Raw genomic sequence first — 19,145 nt, 5'->3', positions numbered from 1 at the left:
AAAAAAAAAAAAAAAAACAAAACTGAACAGCACTGAAGATGATCCAATATAACAGATGAGACAATGGAGGTTCAATGTCCAGTAGTCATTCATTCCAGTCATTGGCTTCAGAACAAGAGCTACACCCTGCCATTTTACTCCTTTCCAATGTGCCCTCCAAAGTCCTATGAGAACCCCTCCCTGCCCAGTCTTTCTCCAAAGGCAGTCTTCAAAAAACCTGCAGCAGGAGATGTGAACATAATTTGAAGGTAAACTACAAGTGATACCTACAGGATAAGTCACTTTCATCAACAAACTGAAAAGCAAAACCTGACTCAATGTTTTCAGACTGAGTAAAATTTAAGCAAGTTGTAATAGCAACTGAACTTGCTACCAGGTAGCTTTAAAACCAAAGAAAAACAGCCAAAAATTATGCATCTTTCTATTTGTTATTAAGCACTTCAGCTCCGACTGGCTGACACAACAGAATTAGCCATTTCAAATGGCTCAATTTGTAAACTATAAAAATAAAATACTCAAGGAATGGCTGAATTGGGTGAACTGAATCGAAATCAAAATGGTCTTAAGTAATTTCCCCTTTGAGAAAGAAAATTATACTAAATGAATGAATTGACAGAAAGAACATTTAAAATTCTGTCTCCAGTTTCTTTTTTGAAAAGGCTTAGTTCTTCCAAAGAAGAAACACATGGTTTGTTTTATTATCTCTGCTGCTGCATGTTTCTTACATTGACTATCAATATCAATCAAAATGTGCTCACTGTCAAGGTTTGTATAAGTCAACTGAATTGCTATTCAGAGAGGAAAGGGATTTGCTCCTAAGGCATCTACCCCACAGACAGTTCCTCCCTACGTAGGAAATAACAAATCCAAGTTCCCTTTCGGATAGGTTTTATTTTATTTATTTTTTAAAAGATTATTTGTGCATACAGAACTGGGGTACAGTCCAGAGGCTCAGGGGCAGCGAGAAACTTCACCAGAGACAGAGTGGGGAGCAGAACAGGCAGATCGACGGACCGACGAAGTACACTGCTGAGGGGAGCAGCGGGCGGGTCAGGAGAGGTCTGCCACGCCTCCGAGGCAGGCGGGAATCGAACTCATGCAGAAGCGGCTTTTAGCTTCTTAGTGTGGTGCTTTAACCCGCTGCGCCACCAGGGAGGGCCTAGGATAGGTTTTATTTTTTAAGCACAATAGATTTGAACACTTGCAAGCCATAGATTCTTTATTAAACTAATATAAACTATCCTTGAAAGAATATGTTAGGAAATCTCTTAAAAAAGAGAGAAAAGTAAAATGGTATCTTCTACCTACCAACAAACAAATACTACCACCTCCTGGATTTTGAGTAAAATTAATTAATCATGAAGTGTTCATTAATGCACATGGTTATGAGCTGGTCCTGTGTTCTAATTTTGCCTCTACCACATATCAGGTGCAGATCTCAGTTCCTTATCTCTGAAATAGGATAAACAACTCTAAAACTTATTTCATTTCACAGAGATCTTGGAAAATTCATGACTTATTTTTTTCTGTATTTTATCAAGAAAAAAGCGTCAACTTTTCTGAGAGCCCAATATAAAGCTAACGAAGAATAGGTCTCCCCAAGATGTTCACACAGGCGATGTTCACACAGGCCCCCTAAGACATGTCACATTGACACGTGTATTATTTCAAACTGAAGTCAGATGAAGCCCTTTTGAGAAACTTTTACCATTCCCTTAATTACCCAGAAGACTGAAATTAAGAGTACTACCCAGAATTAGGGTTTTAGCTGTATTACCTCTCTATCAGAAAAACCTCTTTATATTTCAGAGCAAACAGCATCTGGATTGTCACGTGAGTCCCTCCTCTCTCCTTGAAACCCCAGGCCTCTAGCACATATAGCCTTGGTTTGCCCCATTGGCTATATCCAAGTATATTCTCTATGTTTGTAATTAAATTTGTCAATGTTAATTTGAATCTGTCAATGTTAATTTGATTACTCAACCAGCCTGAAAAGAACCTAGGGTGGCAGAAGAAAATTTCTGCTCAAATTATTTGTCCATGGCATCACTATTATCATTTATTTCATAATAAGTCAACTACCACCATATAAAAAAATTAACTGATAAAAACCGTAAGGTCTAGTTTCTCTTTCTACTTACATGAACCATAGCCGTAGAAAGGCTGCATAATCAACTTCTTACAATCATATTAGGTAAACATTTAAATATGGCCTGACACAATTGTAAGTGATGGATACACACGTCTTGTTTTCCTGTGTTACAGATAAGCCCTATGAGGTTCAGTAACCCCCACAGCAGATCACTGTAGTGGAAAAAGGATGTGAATCAGCAGTTGGGCACCAGTGTCCAGCTCTGGCTCGACAATGTGTAGGACACAATGCCACGAACCCCCACGGGGCCTAAGAGTAGACAACACTACCAGCTGAAGACAGGTATGTGCCTGGAGCAGACAAGCTCCCCTGAAAGCTGGAGAAGGTCAGAATCAGTGGCAGTATTGAAACAGACATCCAGGAGAGGAGCCTGGGGCCAGAGGTCAGACCCGAGCAGTAGGGCCGGGCTCAGGCAGCACTCAGGATCTGACGTGAAGCCACCTGATGCCAACCTGAACACTGTGGGGTAGGACTGTAGCCCTGAGTAGGAATGGTCCTCCTTCCAACAGACCCCTGGGGACCCCTGAGTAAAGCCAGCGGTGAGAGCATGAGGCAGATGGTGTTCCTCTGAGCAGCAAGGGCTGGGCAGACCCTGATCAGCTCACCAGGATGTTAAACTCATAAAAATCTCAAATGTGGTGGTTATTGTTAAGAGCCTTAAATCTTATCGCTGGATACATCGAAAGGCTATGGAGAACCTTAGATAAACCGATTCTCTCCTGTCCTCTCCCTCAGGTATAGTGTCCAGTAGACATTCAATCACTGCGTTTTGTGGTTTTATAGCCTCAGTACAGATGAGCTTAATGACATTTTTTAAGGACTTTAAAGCCTTTTCACAAAAATGACACAAAGATATAGGACTTACCTTATCTCTGCATTATATGTGTTTAAGGCAAAAGATATATATAGTCCTCATTTGAAAAGATTAGTTAAAATCTATATTTAGAAATGCATGCTATAATTTCTAAATTCATTACAGAAAACTGTAATTCCTTGTTACAATCATTTTAATTTAGCATCATTACTGCTCTCCTTACCACCTCCCATACACACTCATACACATATACACACTCTCAGATATTACTGCAAGTGCTGTGTAACATAAAATTATGGTGTGAAAAATTAAAGGTTACAAAAAATTTAAATTCTGATTTCACCTTTTAATAGTCATATGAGTTTTTAGTCAAATCACTTAAGTTTTCTGAGGGTAAATTTTCTCTGCTATACATGGAAATACATGTTCTGATTAACAATAGCAGGATTATTGAAATTCAACAAAATGCCTAAAAATGCTTTATTAAGAAATACTACTATAGGCCTCCCTGGTGGTGCAGGGGTTAAGTCTCAAGGCTGTTAAGCTATAGGCAGCCTCTACAACACAATTTCCATCCCCAGAGAGGGAGGTGACCCACATGGCAAGGCAGACCTCTCCTGACCCACCAGCTGCTCCCCTCAGCAGTGTATTTCAGTCAACCTGCCTCTTCTGCTTCCCACTCTGTCTCTGGTGAATCCTCTTACCCTCCCCCCCACCACATCTGGCTTGTACCCCAGTTCTTATATGCATAAATAAATACACTAAATCTTAAAAAAAAAATACTACTATGTTTAATGTGGGATACAAAATAAAAGTCAACTGAGCCATAATTAATATGACAAAAATAACTCTTCTTTTTAAAATATTGTTTCTCTTTCTCATATGCTAAAATGACCTAGTGCAAAGCCCAAATGGTCAAATTTAAATGAGGATCTTGCATGTAAACAACAAGGAGCAAAGAAGCAACTGAAATATGAGTAACTGCTGAGATTCCCCATGGGTTCCCAGATCTTGGTTTCTGGTTCTCACCATGCAAGGAGTCTGGGAATCATCTTTGGAGGTCTCTGACAAGTCTCCAGCATGCTCTTTCACACTGTATCACCTGCAAGGTGAGGGGTATGGAGGCTTTTGAAGCCTGGAGACAGCATAAAGCTTCTTTCACAGACTGGAGAAATAAGCCCAACATTAAGATGGGCAAAGACTAGAGAGAACCATCACATCTAAGCAAGGCTTTTAAAAATGTCTAACTCTGGGTCCTCCCTGGTGGTGCTGGTTAGGACACAGCACTGCAGGCAAGCCACTGCCGCTTCAGTGTGAGTTTGATCCCTGGCTCGGGAGCTGACCCACATGGCGCAGCAGATCTCTCCTGACCCGCCCACTGCTCCCTCAGCAGTGTACTTCATCCATCTGCCTGTTCTGCTCCCCACACTGTCTCTGGTGAATCCTCCCACTGCCCCTACACCTCTGGCCTGTACCCCAGCTCTATATGCATAAATAATAATAAAAAAAATCTTAAAGAAAATGTCTAACTCCATACATATCAAAACACCATATACTTAAAACAAAACCTAGAGGCTCTGCTTTAACTTTAAAATTATGCAAACTAACTTTTGTAAAATAAGTCTGTCTTTGGTTGCTATTAGGGATTCAACATCTACATTGATCACTAATTCATTAAAAAGAGAAATTTGTTAACTACTGAAAGATGAAATCATCAGTTTCACTAAAAAAATCATAGCAGATATGATCATAGAAATTAGTACCTTAGACTGCTTGACCTCTTTCTTTAGATCTTCAGAAACCAAAGCAAAAGCTAGAAAAAAGGAAACATTTTTACATTAAAATTAGCAATTAAGGTTCATTCTCACAATTCAACAATTCTGCTTAAAATGAGGGGGGAAAGGATACTTCCACAAGATGGATTTTGCTCATTTTTAAGCAGCTGCATTGCTGCAAACTGCAAACAGCACTGCTGACGGTCTTCATCTCCAGAACTAAAATTATTCACCAGTGTGAAGTCAACATGCTTAGGCGACCAAGCTAGAGAAATACTACCTCAAAGAGAGTACATCTGTGTACACATTTGTATCTACAGAAATAAAGCACAAAAAAACATGTGTATGACTTCTTAGAAAGAATCTCGTAAGCAAAAGAGCATTCTTGAGAATACAGAAGAATGATGTATACATTCCCACTCTCACAGTGCTTGCCAGAGTCTGGCTGGTAACAGAGCTAAATTTGGAGCCAGCTTTGTTTCAGGAGTTACAGGGTTAGCATGTGGTGCTATGGACAGGCAGGGGAGAAGTACCAGAACCTACTACAGCAATGGGGCCAGGACAGTGCAGGATGATTTAATGTTTTGAGTCAGAGTTCGTAAAAACAGAAAAAGATCCCTAGGTATACATGTAAAGTTCTACATTAACAACAATAGTATAACAGTAACACTGAAAATATAAGGCCAACTGATAAACCAAACAGCCAGGAAGGTTAACCAGACAAAAAAATAATACCTTTAATTTTACAGTATGTGTTGTCCTGAGGAGTTAAGAGAAGAGCATTTCATAGTTTGCTTTCTTTAATTAGCATTTCCCAGGAGTAAATGGGCAAAGCCAGACAGCAAAAATGTATTCAAAGGGTTAGGCAATTCCATGGATCAGCAGTGTAGTATAAGGGGCTTCAGTGGCAGAGCTCTCTCGGTAGAGGGGAGAACCTTCCCAGAGGCAAGAGACAATCTCACCCGCTGGACACCTCTGCTGCCACCCCACCCCCAGACAGCGTCAGCCTCAGAGTCTCTCTCCACTAACATTTGCTCAAAGGAAAAAACTCTAAAGCATACTCACACTAAGAAGCAAATGACTAACACAGTTTAATCATTTCCATTTCCAGAATGACATTTCAAAAGGGTAGGTGAAATTGAAATGTAAGTCAAATGAACCTCTATGTGTGGAATTTAGATAACAGCAGACATTATGTGAGGCGAGGCCTCCTAAGACCACATTTACCATAAGAAATAGTAAATCTCCCACTCCTTCCCACCCATACCCCCTCACTCTGCTTTATTCTCCTCCAGAGTACTTACCACCACTGACATACTATGTACTAATTTGTTTACTGCTTATCTTATAGATTAGGCAAGCTCTCTGAGGGCAGGCAATGAGCTTTTATGTACTGTTGGTCCTGGAACCTAGCATCTTGCCAACACACAGAGAGAACTCATAAAATATTCACCGGGTGAATGAATCGAAGAATGAATGAATGTCTTCACGATGTCTATGAGGTGAACGGTCATTGAAGGCTTGTCCCCTCCCTACAGCTGACACTGCCCACCCAGTAGACTGGAGGAGTTCAGTGACCGCCACCCTTAATTTATTTTCCTTAGAAATCAGCTCTACTTTCTCACTTTTTATACCCAAACACAAAACTCAAATCATTCACTAAGTTCTATGAAAAAAAGGAGCACTTGAACCTCCAAATGGGATTTAATTGTACTTAATTTTTTGGTTTCATTTATTTCACTCCAAGCTAGCAGGTTTGAACTCCTCAAAAAGACAGATGAGATGAAATTATTTTAGCGCATTTTTTTTTTTTTTTTTGCAATGTCAGATGGCTATGTGAAAAAGAAGAGCAAGGTCTCCCTGGTGGCACAGAGGTTACAGTCTCAGCCCTATCGAGCTATGGCCAGCCACTGTGGCATGAGTTCCATTCCCGGCCAGAGAGCTGACCCACATGGCGCAGCAGACCTCTCCTGTCTCACCTCAGCAGTGTATTTCAGTCCATCTGCCTCTTCTGCTCTCCACTCTGTCCCTGGTGAATCCACTCACCCCCAACACACATATCTCTGGCCTATACCCCAGTACTTGTACGCATAAATAAATTAAAAATAATTTTTTTAAAGATTTATTGATTTATTCATACAGAACTGGGGTACAGGCCAGAGATGTGGAGAGTGAGAGGATTCACCAGAGACAGAGCGGGGAGCAGAACAGGCAGATCAACGAAGTACACTGCTGAGGGGAGCAGGAAAGGTCTGCTGCACCATGTGGTCACCCCGGGGGCAGGCGGGAATCGAACTCATGCGGAAGTGGCTTTAGCTTCTCAGTGCTGTGCTTTAACCCGCTGCGCCACCAGGGAGGGCCAAATTAAAAATAATAATTTTTAAAAACAGAAGAAGAGCATATCACAGAACTCCCTGGATCTTCAGAATGTCCACTCAATACAGAAGAAAAGGTGTCTTTACTAGCTACTAGTTCAGAAATCACTAATCTATCTCATTTCTTCATAAATAAGCAGCTAGTATTATTCGACATGTTATTGTTTAAAGTAGTGACTTTATAGAGGAAAGATTCCCAAAATTCAATTGAACTTCACAAATTCAACTTATCCTAATCAAGATATCATTGCATCTTCATTCAGACAAAGGTTTCTGAGTAGAGATAAGAGTTTAGTTCTTTCCAATTATACACAGACCTAGAGTCAAAATATCCCTTTAAAAAAAGTCACTCTCCCCTTCATTCTTCTATGAAATTAAAACTTCCTTTTTTCCTGTGACAAAAATAAACTATACAATACTTAAAGCAATAATAAAAGAAATGCTATCAGAGTTATTTCATATGACAATGTAAGTCCCACCAGGTGAATATAAAAAAAAAATACAGGTTGGTTTTATCTTTATATTTCTATAATCTAAAAAAAACAAATCATCAAAGGACTAAATGTGCATGAAGGCACAGAAAATGCTATGCCACTGATAAATTCAATCTTAAAAGAATAAAATCATTTGCAAAATTCCTACCAACAACATTCTGGCTTTTATAGTTCCTGGAAATGAGGAGAAAATGATACAGATAGAGAAGAAAATGATACAGATAGAGAAGAAAAGCGAGAAAAATTAGGGAATGAGATAAGAAATTACCAATCACTTTCAACAATCTTAACAAATGCACACAGCAGGAGTTTACTACCCCCTGAGAGAAGGATGGAGAGAGGGAAAATGAATTCCCCCAAACCAGAGGAAGAAACCACTTGGGGTTCAGTGTTTACTGTTTAGGTTTCATACTAATTTCCAGAATCAGTAGGGTTAAAATATTCTAGAAACCTTGGCCTTAATGTACAGTTGGAAAAAATTCCAAGGTAAATCATGCTCTTTTATGCCAAACTGCTGTTTAAAAGTAATTTTCCCTTTTCTATTTTCAACATGAATTCCGGTGAATTGCTACAGGGAACTATACTTTAAGTGCAAATCAGGGCAAGCAGTAGAAATAAGACCTTTTTCATGATAACTTTAAATAATTCAAGCCAAATAGTGTGTTAGCACACCTTTACTGGGAGATAAATCAAGATCTTATAACTAACCTGGGACTGAGATTTGTAGGTTAACCTAAGCCCTAGAGTGCAAGAAAAACCAGAGAGCAATTAATTGCAATGCACTTAAGCAACACTAATCAACTATCCTTTCTTGAAATTCCTGTGAGGGAGTGCAAGACCTCAAGCCCCTGCAGAAAAAAAAAATGACTGTATCTCCTAAGTCCTAACTAGTATTTTGTTCCTGGTCCTCAGCATGTGCTCCCAAACTTTCCCAGTAAGGTTATCACAGAAACCAAATTTATTACCAAAAACCACTAAGATGCGCAATAAACCCACCTACGGGCATTGCCAGGATGAGTAAGGGAATGCATAAAGCTTCAGAGCAGAACTCAGCATCCAGTAAAAGTTCAGGGGATAGTTGCAAAGACAGCTCCGCTGGCCAGGAAAATAATTCCCATCCATCTGGGGAGCCTGGGAGTCCCATGTGCACAAGCCAGGAGAGGGGAATAAAATCACCTGCTCCAGACAGAGCTCACAGCACACACTCTTGGAGCTGGTGCCCCCACAAGCTGGGCGTTTCTTCTGACACCTTGCAGGAAGAAGCCTTCGGGGCTTCACTTTCTTCCCTGTGACCTACTTACAAGAAACGTTTCACCCAGCACAGCTCCACCCCCAGTGATTCCAGCTCCTGGGAGCTTTCCAGAATTAATTCCAGGTCCTCAGGAGGGGGCTTTAAGCTCCAGGATGCACAGGCCACAGTCAATTTCCTTGGTTCCAATGAACTATTTTGAAGAAACCTGGGTCCAGCAACTGGCAAAGGAGGAAGAGGGGTGGGAAGTGCCTGTCCTCCTCAGGCCCTCAGATAAATCCACTTTCCCTGTAGTAGTGCAGAGCTAAACAGCAGCTCCATTCACCACAGGGTCCCACAACCAACCACAGAAGCCAGGGCCTGTCACCGCACACTGGACAACAGCGTCAGCCCAGGCAGTGGCTGAGGAGCAATGGCCTGGCCTCGCTACAGTTCCTAGAACAGGGCCTGGCCCAAATGTGTTCTGGCTGTTAGCATGGTTAACATGACTCGTTTATGGTCTCATTTATTGGGCAAATGTGTGTTCCCCACACAATGCAAAGAGCCAGGTCAGATGCAGGAGCAGCTCCCTGAGGAGCTCCTGCTCTAAGGCCAGACACAAGCCCAGCAGTCAACAAGTGCACACAGCTGCTGGGGGCAGCAGAGTGAGTGCAGTTAGGTGCTTTTTGTCCCTGGGGTTCTTGGAAACTATGGCTTGAGGCAAACCCCCTTTTAAGGAAAGCAGGTTGTCAATTCACATTGTCTCCTTCAACAAGGTTTTGGACAACCTTACAACAAATGCAACTAAACACCTCTGTTATTAGAGGACCTTCTACAGCTCTGAGGTGTGAGAGTAGACTGTCTCCCTGGCTCAGGAAGCTCCTGGCCACAGGGTCAGAGAGGACATCTCCCCCAGGCAGAGGAGCAGAGGGGCCAGGAGGCTGAGAGGGAGGGAAGCACACTATTCAGGACTGAGGAAGGAAATTCCAGGCAGTAGGGACTTCAAGTACAAAGACAAGGAGCCCCAGAAATAGGCTTGTGCCTGCAGTTCTACTTACAAAGTCCACACAGGAGGAACAGAGGTGATTAGGGCTAAAGGAACAGAGGTGACTGAGGCTGGACATGCCAGGTGTCATATTTTGAAAGGAGTTAGTTGTAAGAAGCCTGGCTTGATTCTGAGTGCCTAAAAAGATTTGGGTTGTTTTTTTTTTAAAGATATATTTATTTATTCATATAAAACTGGGGTACAGGCTAGAGATGTGGAGCGTGAGAGGATTCACCAGGGACAGAGTGGGGAGCAGAACAGGCATATCGAAGTACACTGCTAAGGGGAGCAGCGGGCGGGTCAGGAGAGGTCTGCCACGCCATGTGGTCACCTCCGGGGCAGGCAGAGATCGAACTCATGTGGAAGTGGCTTAAGCTTCTTTGTGCTGTGCTTTAACCCGCTTCACCACCAGGGAGGGCCCAATTTGGGGGGCTTTTAAGAAGAGGAGTGCCATGCTGCAATGTGTGTCCTAAACAGTTTTCTAGAGGTATCATGAGATGACCTGTGGGAGAACAAAAGGGACATACATACCAGCTGGAAGGCTGATGGCACTGGACAATGAGAGATGAGCCAATCTCTGGGCAGTGGAAAATGCGTATGAAGTGTCCGGGCAGAACCCACCCAAAGTGTGGAGGAAGATGGGGGTGGACCAAAGGGTTGATGAGCAAAAGAGATGAGTGAAGTGATTCTGGAACCGCTGCCCTGTATCAATTCCAGGCTCCAGATGGTGTAGACTACGGCCCATTCATCAGCAGATGAGTGGGAAACTCAATCCAGTGTTATGCAATATTCAAGGAGAATCATCCAGTAGCAGCAGGCCCCTGGGCGTGGCCATTCCACAGAGGGAGAGTGGAAGGCACCAACCCACTGTCTCCACAGGACAGTTGGGACTGAAGCACCAGAATGAAACAGTATGGGGCGTTAAGAATGGGACATAGGGGGCCCTCCCTGGTGGCCCAGCGGGTTAGAGCACTGCACTGAGAAGCTTAAGCCACTTCCGCAGGAGTTTGATCCCTGCCTGCCCCGGAGGTGACCACATGGCGCGGCAGACCTCTCCTGACCCACTCACTGATCCCCTCAGCAGTGTACTTCATCGAACTGCCTGTTCTGCTCCCCACTCTGTCTCTGGTGAATCCTCTCACCCTCTGCATCTCTGGCCTGTACCCCAGTTCTGTATGAATAAATAAATCTTTAAAAAATAAAAAAGAATGGGACACAGGAACCCCAACATTTCAGGGACAAAACTGCAAAGGAGACAAAAAGAATGACCATGCAGCCAGAGAGAAGAGCAACGGAAGAAGCAGTTCTTAGAGGAGATTTTAAGGCATGCTCTCCACAAAGCTTCAGGCACAGTGGAAGGGGAACAAGACCTGGGCTCTGGGCCTGCTTGGCTCTGAGACGCTGCACAGCCGTGGTCAGATGGAATCCACTCTCACACCACAGCAGTTCAAATCCTGGCTCTCCCACTTAAAAGCGAAGAAACCTGGGCGGCCAGTGACTCGGCCTCCCATCCTTAAAGGGAACTGAAGAATGAAGATATCAGGCAGTGCAGGTGTAGTGCACTGCCCTCAGGGAGGGCCATAGGTTTGCTCAGGAAGAGAGATGTAGGGACAGATGCCAACTCAATTCTACTAGCCTGGCAAGAGAACAGCAATGTTTGCTGTACCCCCATTCCATGGGTTCTACAACCTTTACAAAGTGATTCAGTCACTTGAGAGAAGTAATGAGGGAAGGGGTGTGGCATCTCCCCCCAAGTATGGCAGTAAGCAGATTCCACAATCCTTTTCTGAGTCTACTGCCCGCCTCCAACTTGATCTTGCTCCTCAATACACATCTGATGTATCTCAGTAGTCAATGGGGAAATGGAGTGTAGAACACAAATTTTTCTTCACTTGGCAACAAAGTCTGCCAGGACCAATATGTTCTATGTGCCAGACGGTAATATATATACGGGAAGGACAATAAATGGGGGAATAGGAAATAACTGTATATTTTAGGAAGAAAAAGATCATTTGCTTTGACTCATCTCACTTAAATGATATGAACACCCATATGTCATTCAGGATACAAAAATAAAATTCCAACTCAAATAGGCTTTAGGGGGGAGAGATTCAAACCATCACCCTCAGACATAAGGAAATCTTCATTTCACAACTGCAAGCCCACTACTGAACAGCTAGCTGCCAGGCTCAGTTTATAAAACACAATTTATACTTAACTTTTAGATATCTATTTCCACAATACAAGAAGCAGGTTTAAAAGCGCCCCCATCAGTATCACCAGTCTATCAGTGTCTATAGTCTGAATCAGTCTAACCCCTCCGAGAATTTATTTTTGTCCAAAAACTTTGTTCTAACAACCCACTGCTCTAGTTCTTCAAACTTGTGCTCCACACAATACAGTCCCTCCAGTGAATTTGAAATATTGCCAAAAGATGCTAGAACCAGAGAAAGATATCTTAGCTTGAACTTAGTTCTGAGGTTTCTGATTCCTCTCCCAGTAGATAAAACTCCTGACAGCTGAATAGTAGGCCTTTGCTCCCCACCCCCAGAAACCACCTGCTCATTGCATTTTAAAAGTAAAGCGACCATCTTTACATTCTACAGATATGCATGAACACCATCCGGTGTCTGGCTACATCTATGGTGTAGCAGTGCCAGGGGTCCAGCACTGCTTACATGTGTAACTCGCCCGAGGTCTTTAAAAATACAGATTCAGGCCCTCCCTGGTGCAGCAATGGGTTAGGACACAGCACTGCAAGCTAACCGCAGCCCCTTCAGTGTGAGTTCGATCCCCGGCCTAGGAGGTGACGACATGGCACAGTAGACCTCTCCTGATTCACCCACTGCTCCCCTCAGCAGAGTACTTTGTCAGTCAGCCTGTTCTACTCCCCACGCTGTCTCTGGTGAAGCCTCTCACTGCCCCTGCACCTCTGGCCTGTACCCCAGTTTTGTATGCATAAATAAATAAATCTTTAACAAATACAGATTCATAGGCCTCATCACGGAGCATTTAAGTCAGGACAATTGGAGCTGGACTCAGGAATATGCATTTTCATCAAGGGGACTCAGACACAGTGTTGGTTCTTGTGTGTGCTAAAGACTGACATGAATTGATGGTCAGCTAAACAGGCAATGGAGGGAACTTCATGGGACTATTTTTGTAGCAGGCCTTGGCCATTTATGATCTTTTACTTGATTCATCTCCTTCGTGAAGAACAAGTTCCTATGTAATCACCTTCAAGAATCTGTAGAAAATAAATTCAACATAATGTGTAAAGAGACTTGAGCTTCTTTCGGGAACCAATGATGAAACATATCACCTTCTCACATCATAAAATATTTCTTTAGGACTGAAATAAGTCATATTCCTCGGAGAAAATGGGATGGCTATACTTGAGATAAATTCAAATCATACTTGATGCTTTTACTCACTTTTTTTTTTTTTGGTCTAAACCTGCAGTTTTATATCAGACAGATAAAGACTTGTTTTCTTCCCAACCTCCTCTACCAAATCTTTGGTCCACTTGCATTTTTTAAAGATGTATATAAGAACTGGGGTGCAGGCCTGAGGTGCAGGGGTTAAGAGGATTCACCAGAAGCAGAGGGGAGGACTAAGTGAAGCACACTACAGAGGGGAGCAGCAGGTGGGTCAGGAGAGGTCTGCTGTACTATGCGGATCACCTCCCTGGCCAGGGATTGAACTCCTGCTGCAGTGGCCGTGGATAGCTTCACAATGCTGCACTTTAACCCGTTGCACCACCAGGGAGGGCCTGGTCCACATGCATTTTAAGTAAAAGCCTCAATGGATTTATTTTGTCAATCTAAGCTCTTTCAGGGAAAAACACACACACACACACACACAAATTGCCCCCCAAATCTCTCTCCAGTGGACTGCTCCTCTGAGCTCCAAACTCACAGATTTAACAGGCCGACCTGACAAAGTATCTGAACATCTCCTAAGCATCCCAAACTCAACCAAACTGAACCAGCATCTCACCTCCCCAAATATGGAGAGTAAATTTTAGAAAAATTCTGAGGTACTTACTGCCAAGAACAGCATACTTTAACGCAGCTAAAATGGTCGATTTTATTTTTTTTAATATTTACCAACAATTACAAATAAAATTTTAATCCAGTCCCTTTCCATTAGTGCCTATATCAGTACACAGCACCACTATCAGCCTACATCTAAATATGGAAATGTTGACTCATCCTTGACCCCACCCTCTTCTCTCAGCCAGTGATTCAATCAATCACAATGTCTTAGAGTTTCTTAATCATCTCTCACATAGTAGATTCCTCACTGCCCCCCCACACACACACACTGGTTCCTTCCAATCCCAGTGCCACACAGCAACCAGAGTGAGCTTCTTAAAATAGATGTCAAATCATGTCACTCTCCTTGGATAGCCCTTCAACAGCTTCCCACTGCTCTAAAAACTGTCCAAACTCCTCACCCTAAAAATCTTCCTAGCATCTTCCTCCACTCCCCCCAGGGCCCTCCTCCTCTCTCTACCAGTCTCTCCAGGCCTGTCCTTTTCCACTGGATTTCTCCTCCAGCATCAAGTTCTTTCCCTTTGTCCTTCTTCCCTTCACTTAAGTGATATCCGCATCCCCTGTCAGATCTGAGCTCCAGTGTACCTGCCTCTAGGAAGTCTTCAGCCCCTGCACCTGCCACTCCTGACATGTTAGGTAATTCTTTGAAGGGGTGGGGGACCCCTGGTTCTAGATCCACTAACACTCTCTAGCAAACCACCCCTGTGACAATCTAAACATCTCTGGACATCAACAAATGGTAGAGGGAGAGGGAAGGGTGAAGATCACCCCCTGTTCAGAATGGTAGCTACTCAAGAATTTTTTTGAATAAATGAAAAAAAGTTTAAATATCATGTTCCTTATAATATAATTTTTAAATTGTTAACATTTTCTAGTAGTTCAAATCAACACCTATACTGAGTTGGCTTCTTGGGACTGGTGTAGAGAATATAGCTTTGAAATACAGAATTAAAGGAGCCTCTCAACCAATAATAAGTTTGATGAACTCCTGACACTGCAACTTTTCCTTTATGTTGGGAAAGATGAATTAATACTCCAGTATATTATTCTCTTTTTAAAAAAGATTTATTTATTTATGCATACAGAACTGGGATATGGGCCAGAAGTGCAGGAGTGGTGAGAAGATTCACCAGAGACAGAGTGCAAAGCAGAACAGGCAGATTCACAAAGTACACGCTGAGGGGAGCAGCGGGCCAGACAGGAGAGGCCAGCCACGCCACGTGGGTCACCTCCCTGGTCAGGGATCAAACTCCTTCTTCAGTGGCTGGGGATAGCTTTGTAGGCTGGGGCTATCCTGGTAGTGTCGCACTTTAACCCACTGCGCCACCAGGGAGAGCCCTCCAGTATATTCTTCTTACAGAAGAATCTGCACTGCGAAGATGGGTTATAGGTAAGGCTCAAGGAGGCAAAACGCTACATTTGCAAATTCCCCTGTAAGTAATCCTAAACCAAGAACTCAGGCCCTGGTGCTCTAAATGAGTTAGGTTGTTAAAAGGTGCTCAGTACCAGGCAAATGTTTGCTTCAAAGCATTAACAAGACCAGGTCATATCCTCCCTACCACACCCCCTCTGAGGTAGATGCTTTCCCACACCCTATCCCCTCAAAAAGCTTGAATCTTGACTAAATCAATTACCTGGATAACAAAGAATCCATCCAGAGGGTTAAAACCTGTGCCAATTAATATCTGAGTACTGCTTAAGAAATGAAGGAAGGGATTAGTAAAAAATAAAAAAAAAACTGAACCACCTGGAGTCAGGTCAATGAAAGGAATCTGAATAAGACCTGCTCAGAATGAAAATCATTCCTAATTTTGGCAAATGCAAATAAATGCAATTTTGACTCAGAGTGGACATAGTGATAAGAAAGATGAAAGTTAATACCTATTATCTTACCACAGATTCAAATAAGTTTCTTCATAGATCTATCAATTAGGATTAGGTTTGGCTGCAGATAACAGAAAACCCAAACAACTGAGGCTCAAAATAGAAAGAGGCTTATTACTTTTAATCTCATGTAATACGGGGGATGAAACAGAGGACTCAGAGTTAGCACGGTCCTCTATGTCACCTGGCACCCAGGTGGTGCTATTTCCTTTCCCGTCCACCCGGAGACAGAAGTTGCTGGGGTCTGGAAAACCCCTGTTACAAATGTCTTTGATCCATTGTTTCTATTAATAACCTTTTTTTGCAACATATGTGTCTCTGAGCCATCTTTACAGTTTATATGGCCCCCTTATGGTTAGAAGGAGGAGGGTACAGGACCCCCAGCCCAAAACAGTTAGAGCTGAATTATGAAGCATGGGTAGAGTGACCCACATTAGCCAAGAACTCACTATAATATTAAATCCCTGCCTCTCAGTGGGATTTGGCCTCCATTTTCTGAACATGCAGAGTATGATGAGACACGACCACAACTGTGAAGGCACCGAGAAAACACTGCCCCAACAACAGGGAGGAAACCACCCAGCTGTGACACTGCTTCTTGCCAAAAGGCTCTGAACTCCATACAGTAACAGGCTAAGACTTTGATCAGGGAATGTCTTCTTGGAGAAGGGGACTCCCTGGTGCTGTCTCTTGCTCTATCATAAAAAAATCATACTCAGTCACTTGAGTCCTCACTGCATTCTTGAGTGAGGTTCTCAAGGATTCACCAATAGAGAGCCTCATCAGGGTCTGCATCCTAACCAGGATGGTCACCGTTATAAGCTTTGCAGGAGACCCACAAAGATCTCTCTAGATAGCTCCCTGGGTACCCCAACTTGCAAATACCACTGATAATGTACTCTTCCTAGACGCAGCCTTACAGCCTTCATTCACCCACCCTTCTTACCACCTGTATTGTTAGTCAGCTCAGAGTGTCACAGCAGAGACCATATACTGGGGGGCTTAAACAACAGAAATTCATTTCTCATAGTCCTGGAGACTGGAAGTCTCAGATCAAGGTGTCAGCAAGGTAAAGGTAGGTTTCTGCTGAAGCCTCTGACCTTGGCTGGCAAATGGACATCTCTCTATATCTTTACATAACCTGCTTGCATGCATTCCTCAAAGATCACCATTCCTATTGGATTAAGATTCTACTCTTATGACCTCGTTAAACCTTAATTATCTCCTACACTAAGGCTTTATCTTTAAATACAGTCACATTAAACAATGAGGCTTTGATATGTGAATTTGAGGGTAGACAATTCAGTCCACAACCCTCTGAATGAGCCAAGAGTTTTGTTTGTCAGAAAAAGAAGGAATTATGTGGTATAGGGGAAGGAGACAGCATTCTGCTACAACATAATCGGTGTATTAAAGCTGGAAGGAACAACAAAGTTCTAGTGTTTTATCTAGTCTATGCCTCCCATTTTATATTAGAAAACTGAGGTTCAAAGCCACTAAAAGTCACACAGTGACTGACCTGAGACGTGAATAAATTTTGATTCTAGAACTGGTGCCAGACTTCAAAATTGAAATTACAGTGAATTATGTACATATAACCATATGGGCTTTAAATAAATTGAATGTAGTGAATTTTTTCTAAAAACATAAATGAATATGCTATAGTTTGTGGGAAAACTGACTACATGCAGTCAGACCAATCTTACAAGAGAATATTTAAGGTAATTTTAAACTATCAGAATTTTAAACTATCATTTCTGTTCACCAATCTTACAAGAGAATATTTAGGGTAATTTTAAACTATCAGCACTGTTCACGTGCCTCAAAGCTCCTATCATATTTTTATCTTTCAGCACCATTTCAAGAACTTTCATTCCAAAAACATAAAGAGTGGCACCACATCCTTTAACATTTTGGTCCCCCACCCCAGGCCCCAAAGCTGCGCTCAATAAAATAAACTCATGGTTTACCTCAGTACTTCAAGAATACAGCTTCCTCTCTGCACCAACCCATGAAAGTCAGTTCACAAAGCCAAATGTCTCACAGGGACCTTTTAATAGGTTTTATGTCTTATTTATTGTGCTTATCTGACAACTTCACAATCTAATAGATCTCTCTAAAGATGTAATGACATTTTAGTTCATTCTGAACGTCCTTTAAGTTATTACCAAGTTTGGACAGTGCTGCTATTCCCTTAAGTGCAATAAAAAAATAGATACATGCATGTATTTCAGCCATTACATTGAATATATTATATACAAATATTACACCCCTTGTTCAGCATTATAAAATACAATGGTATAAATAGAATGCCAATTTCAGCTACCACCCACCCCATTTGGTTACTAGCAAAACCTCCAGGCAGCAAGCCAACTGATGCAGCCAGGAGCTACCTAGTCAATTTCTGCTCCTGGTAGAGTCCCCGGTTCCCATACTGCCCCCCAGCAATGCCCTCTTTCTTTCACTAAAGCAGATAACCGCCAAGTCCAGTTGCTTTTCACTATCAATTATAGCCTTCTCGGTCCAAGATGCCCGAACACTTAATTACATTGTTGCTTACTTAATCATGCGTGTGAACAATTAATTACCAATTAATCTCACTCGATTTTCCCACACTTACTGAGCACCTATAGAAATATCAGAGGCACCGAAATAAGGTCCGTATAAGGGGAACTTAAATTTGAAAAATAAAAAAAGGGGGGGGGGGCGTAAAGGTTCCAGTCGCTAATAAAACAGCAATGTGAAAATGTCGCTGTCTTTTCCTAAATTGCACCATTCTGCCATTTCTAAAAATCTGAAATTGCGGGCTCTTAAACTGGAAATAAAAGCCTGGGTTAGAAAATAATAACCCTAAGAACACTGAAAAGGCAATAATTGTTCGCCGTGGCTTCCAAACTTGAATAAATCTTATTATGAAAGTCGATCATACTAAAAAAAAAAAAAAACTTTTAGCACATCTTTTTGTTAGAAAGGGAAGAAATTGCTCTTGCGAGGGGAAATGAAAGGAAAAGGGGGAAGTATTATGGCGCTAGATACAACAATCACCGTTCACAGAAGTGTTCTCTAATTTTCCTCCACAAAGCCCCAAGATCTGGAAAAGGTCCTCCCTCCTCCGGCTCCCCATACCACGACCGCGCACCCTGAAAGCCCAGGCGGATACCCCCGTTTGATTCCGCAAAGAGGGTCGTGCCAACTTGGGTCAGAGACTAGTCAGTCCTCAGAGACTAGTCCGTAAGACCCCGCGGGGAGCCCCCAAAGGCGGGCGCCGTGTCTCGAACCCCAGGCAGAGCGACGAAGGACCAGGCGGGGCGGGCGGCGGG

At 42.6% G+C, this 19,145-nt stretch overlaps 1 protein-coding gene across 1 annotated transcript in view; it reads right to left on the bottom strand.

The window, feature by feature from the left end:
* The window catches only part of B3GLCT (beta 3-glucosyltransferase), a 103,782-nt gene that overhangs the window by 83,935 nt on the left and 702 nt on the right, over positions 1 to 19,145 (bottom strand). Inside the window, exon 2 of the mRNA XM_012723141.1 lies at positions 4,730 to 4,779. Coding sequence (XP_012578595.1) covers positions 4,730 to 4,779 — 50 coding nt within the window. The remainder of the gene's footprint in view (positions 1 to 4,729; positions 4,780 to 19,145) is intronic.

This window comes from Condylura cristata, unplaced genomic scaffold, assembly GCF_000260355.1.
Source record: "Condylura cristata isolate star-nosed mole 26May11 unplaced genomic scaffold, ConCri1.0 scaffold00010, whole genome shotgun sequence".
In the NCBI taxonomy this organism is placed as follows: domain Eukaryota; kingdom Metazoa; phylum Chordata; class Mammalia; order Eulipotyphla; family Talpidae; genus Condylura; species Condylura cristata.
Note: the sequence above shows the minus strand (reverse complement) of the source record. Positions and strands in the feature narration are given on the sequence as shown.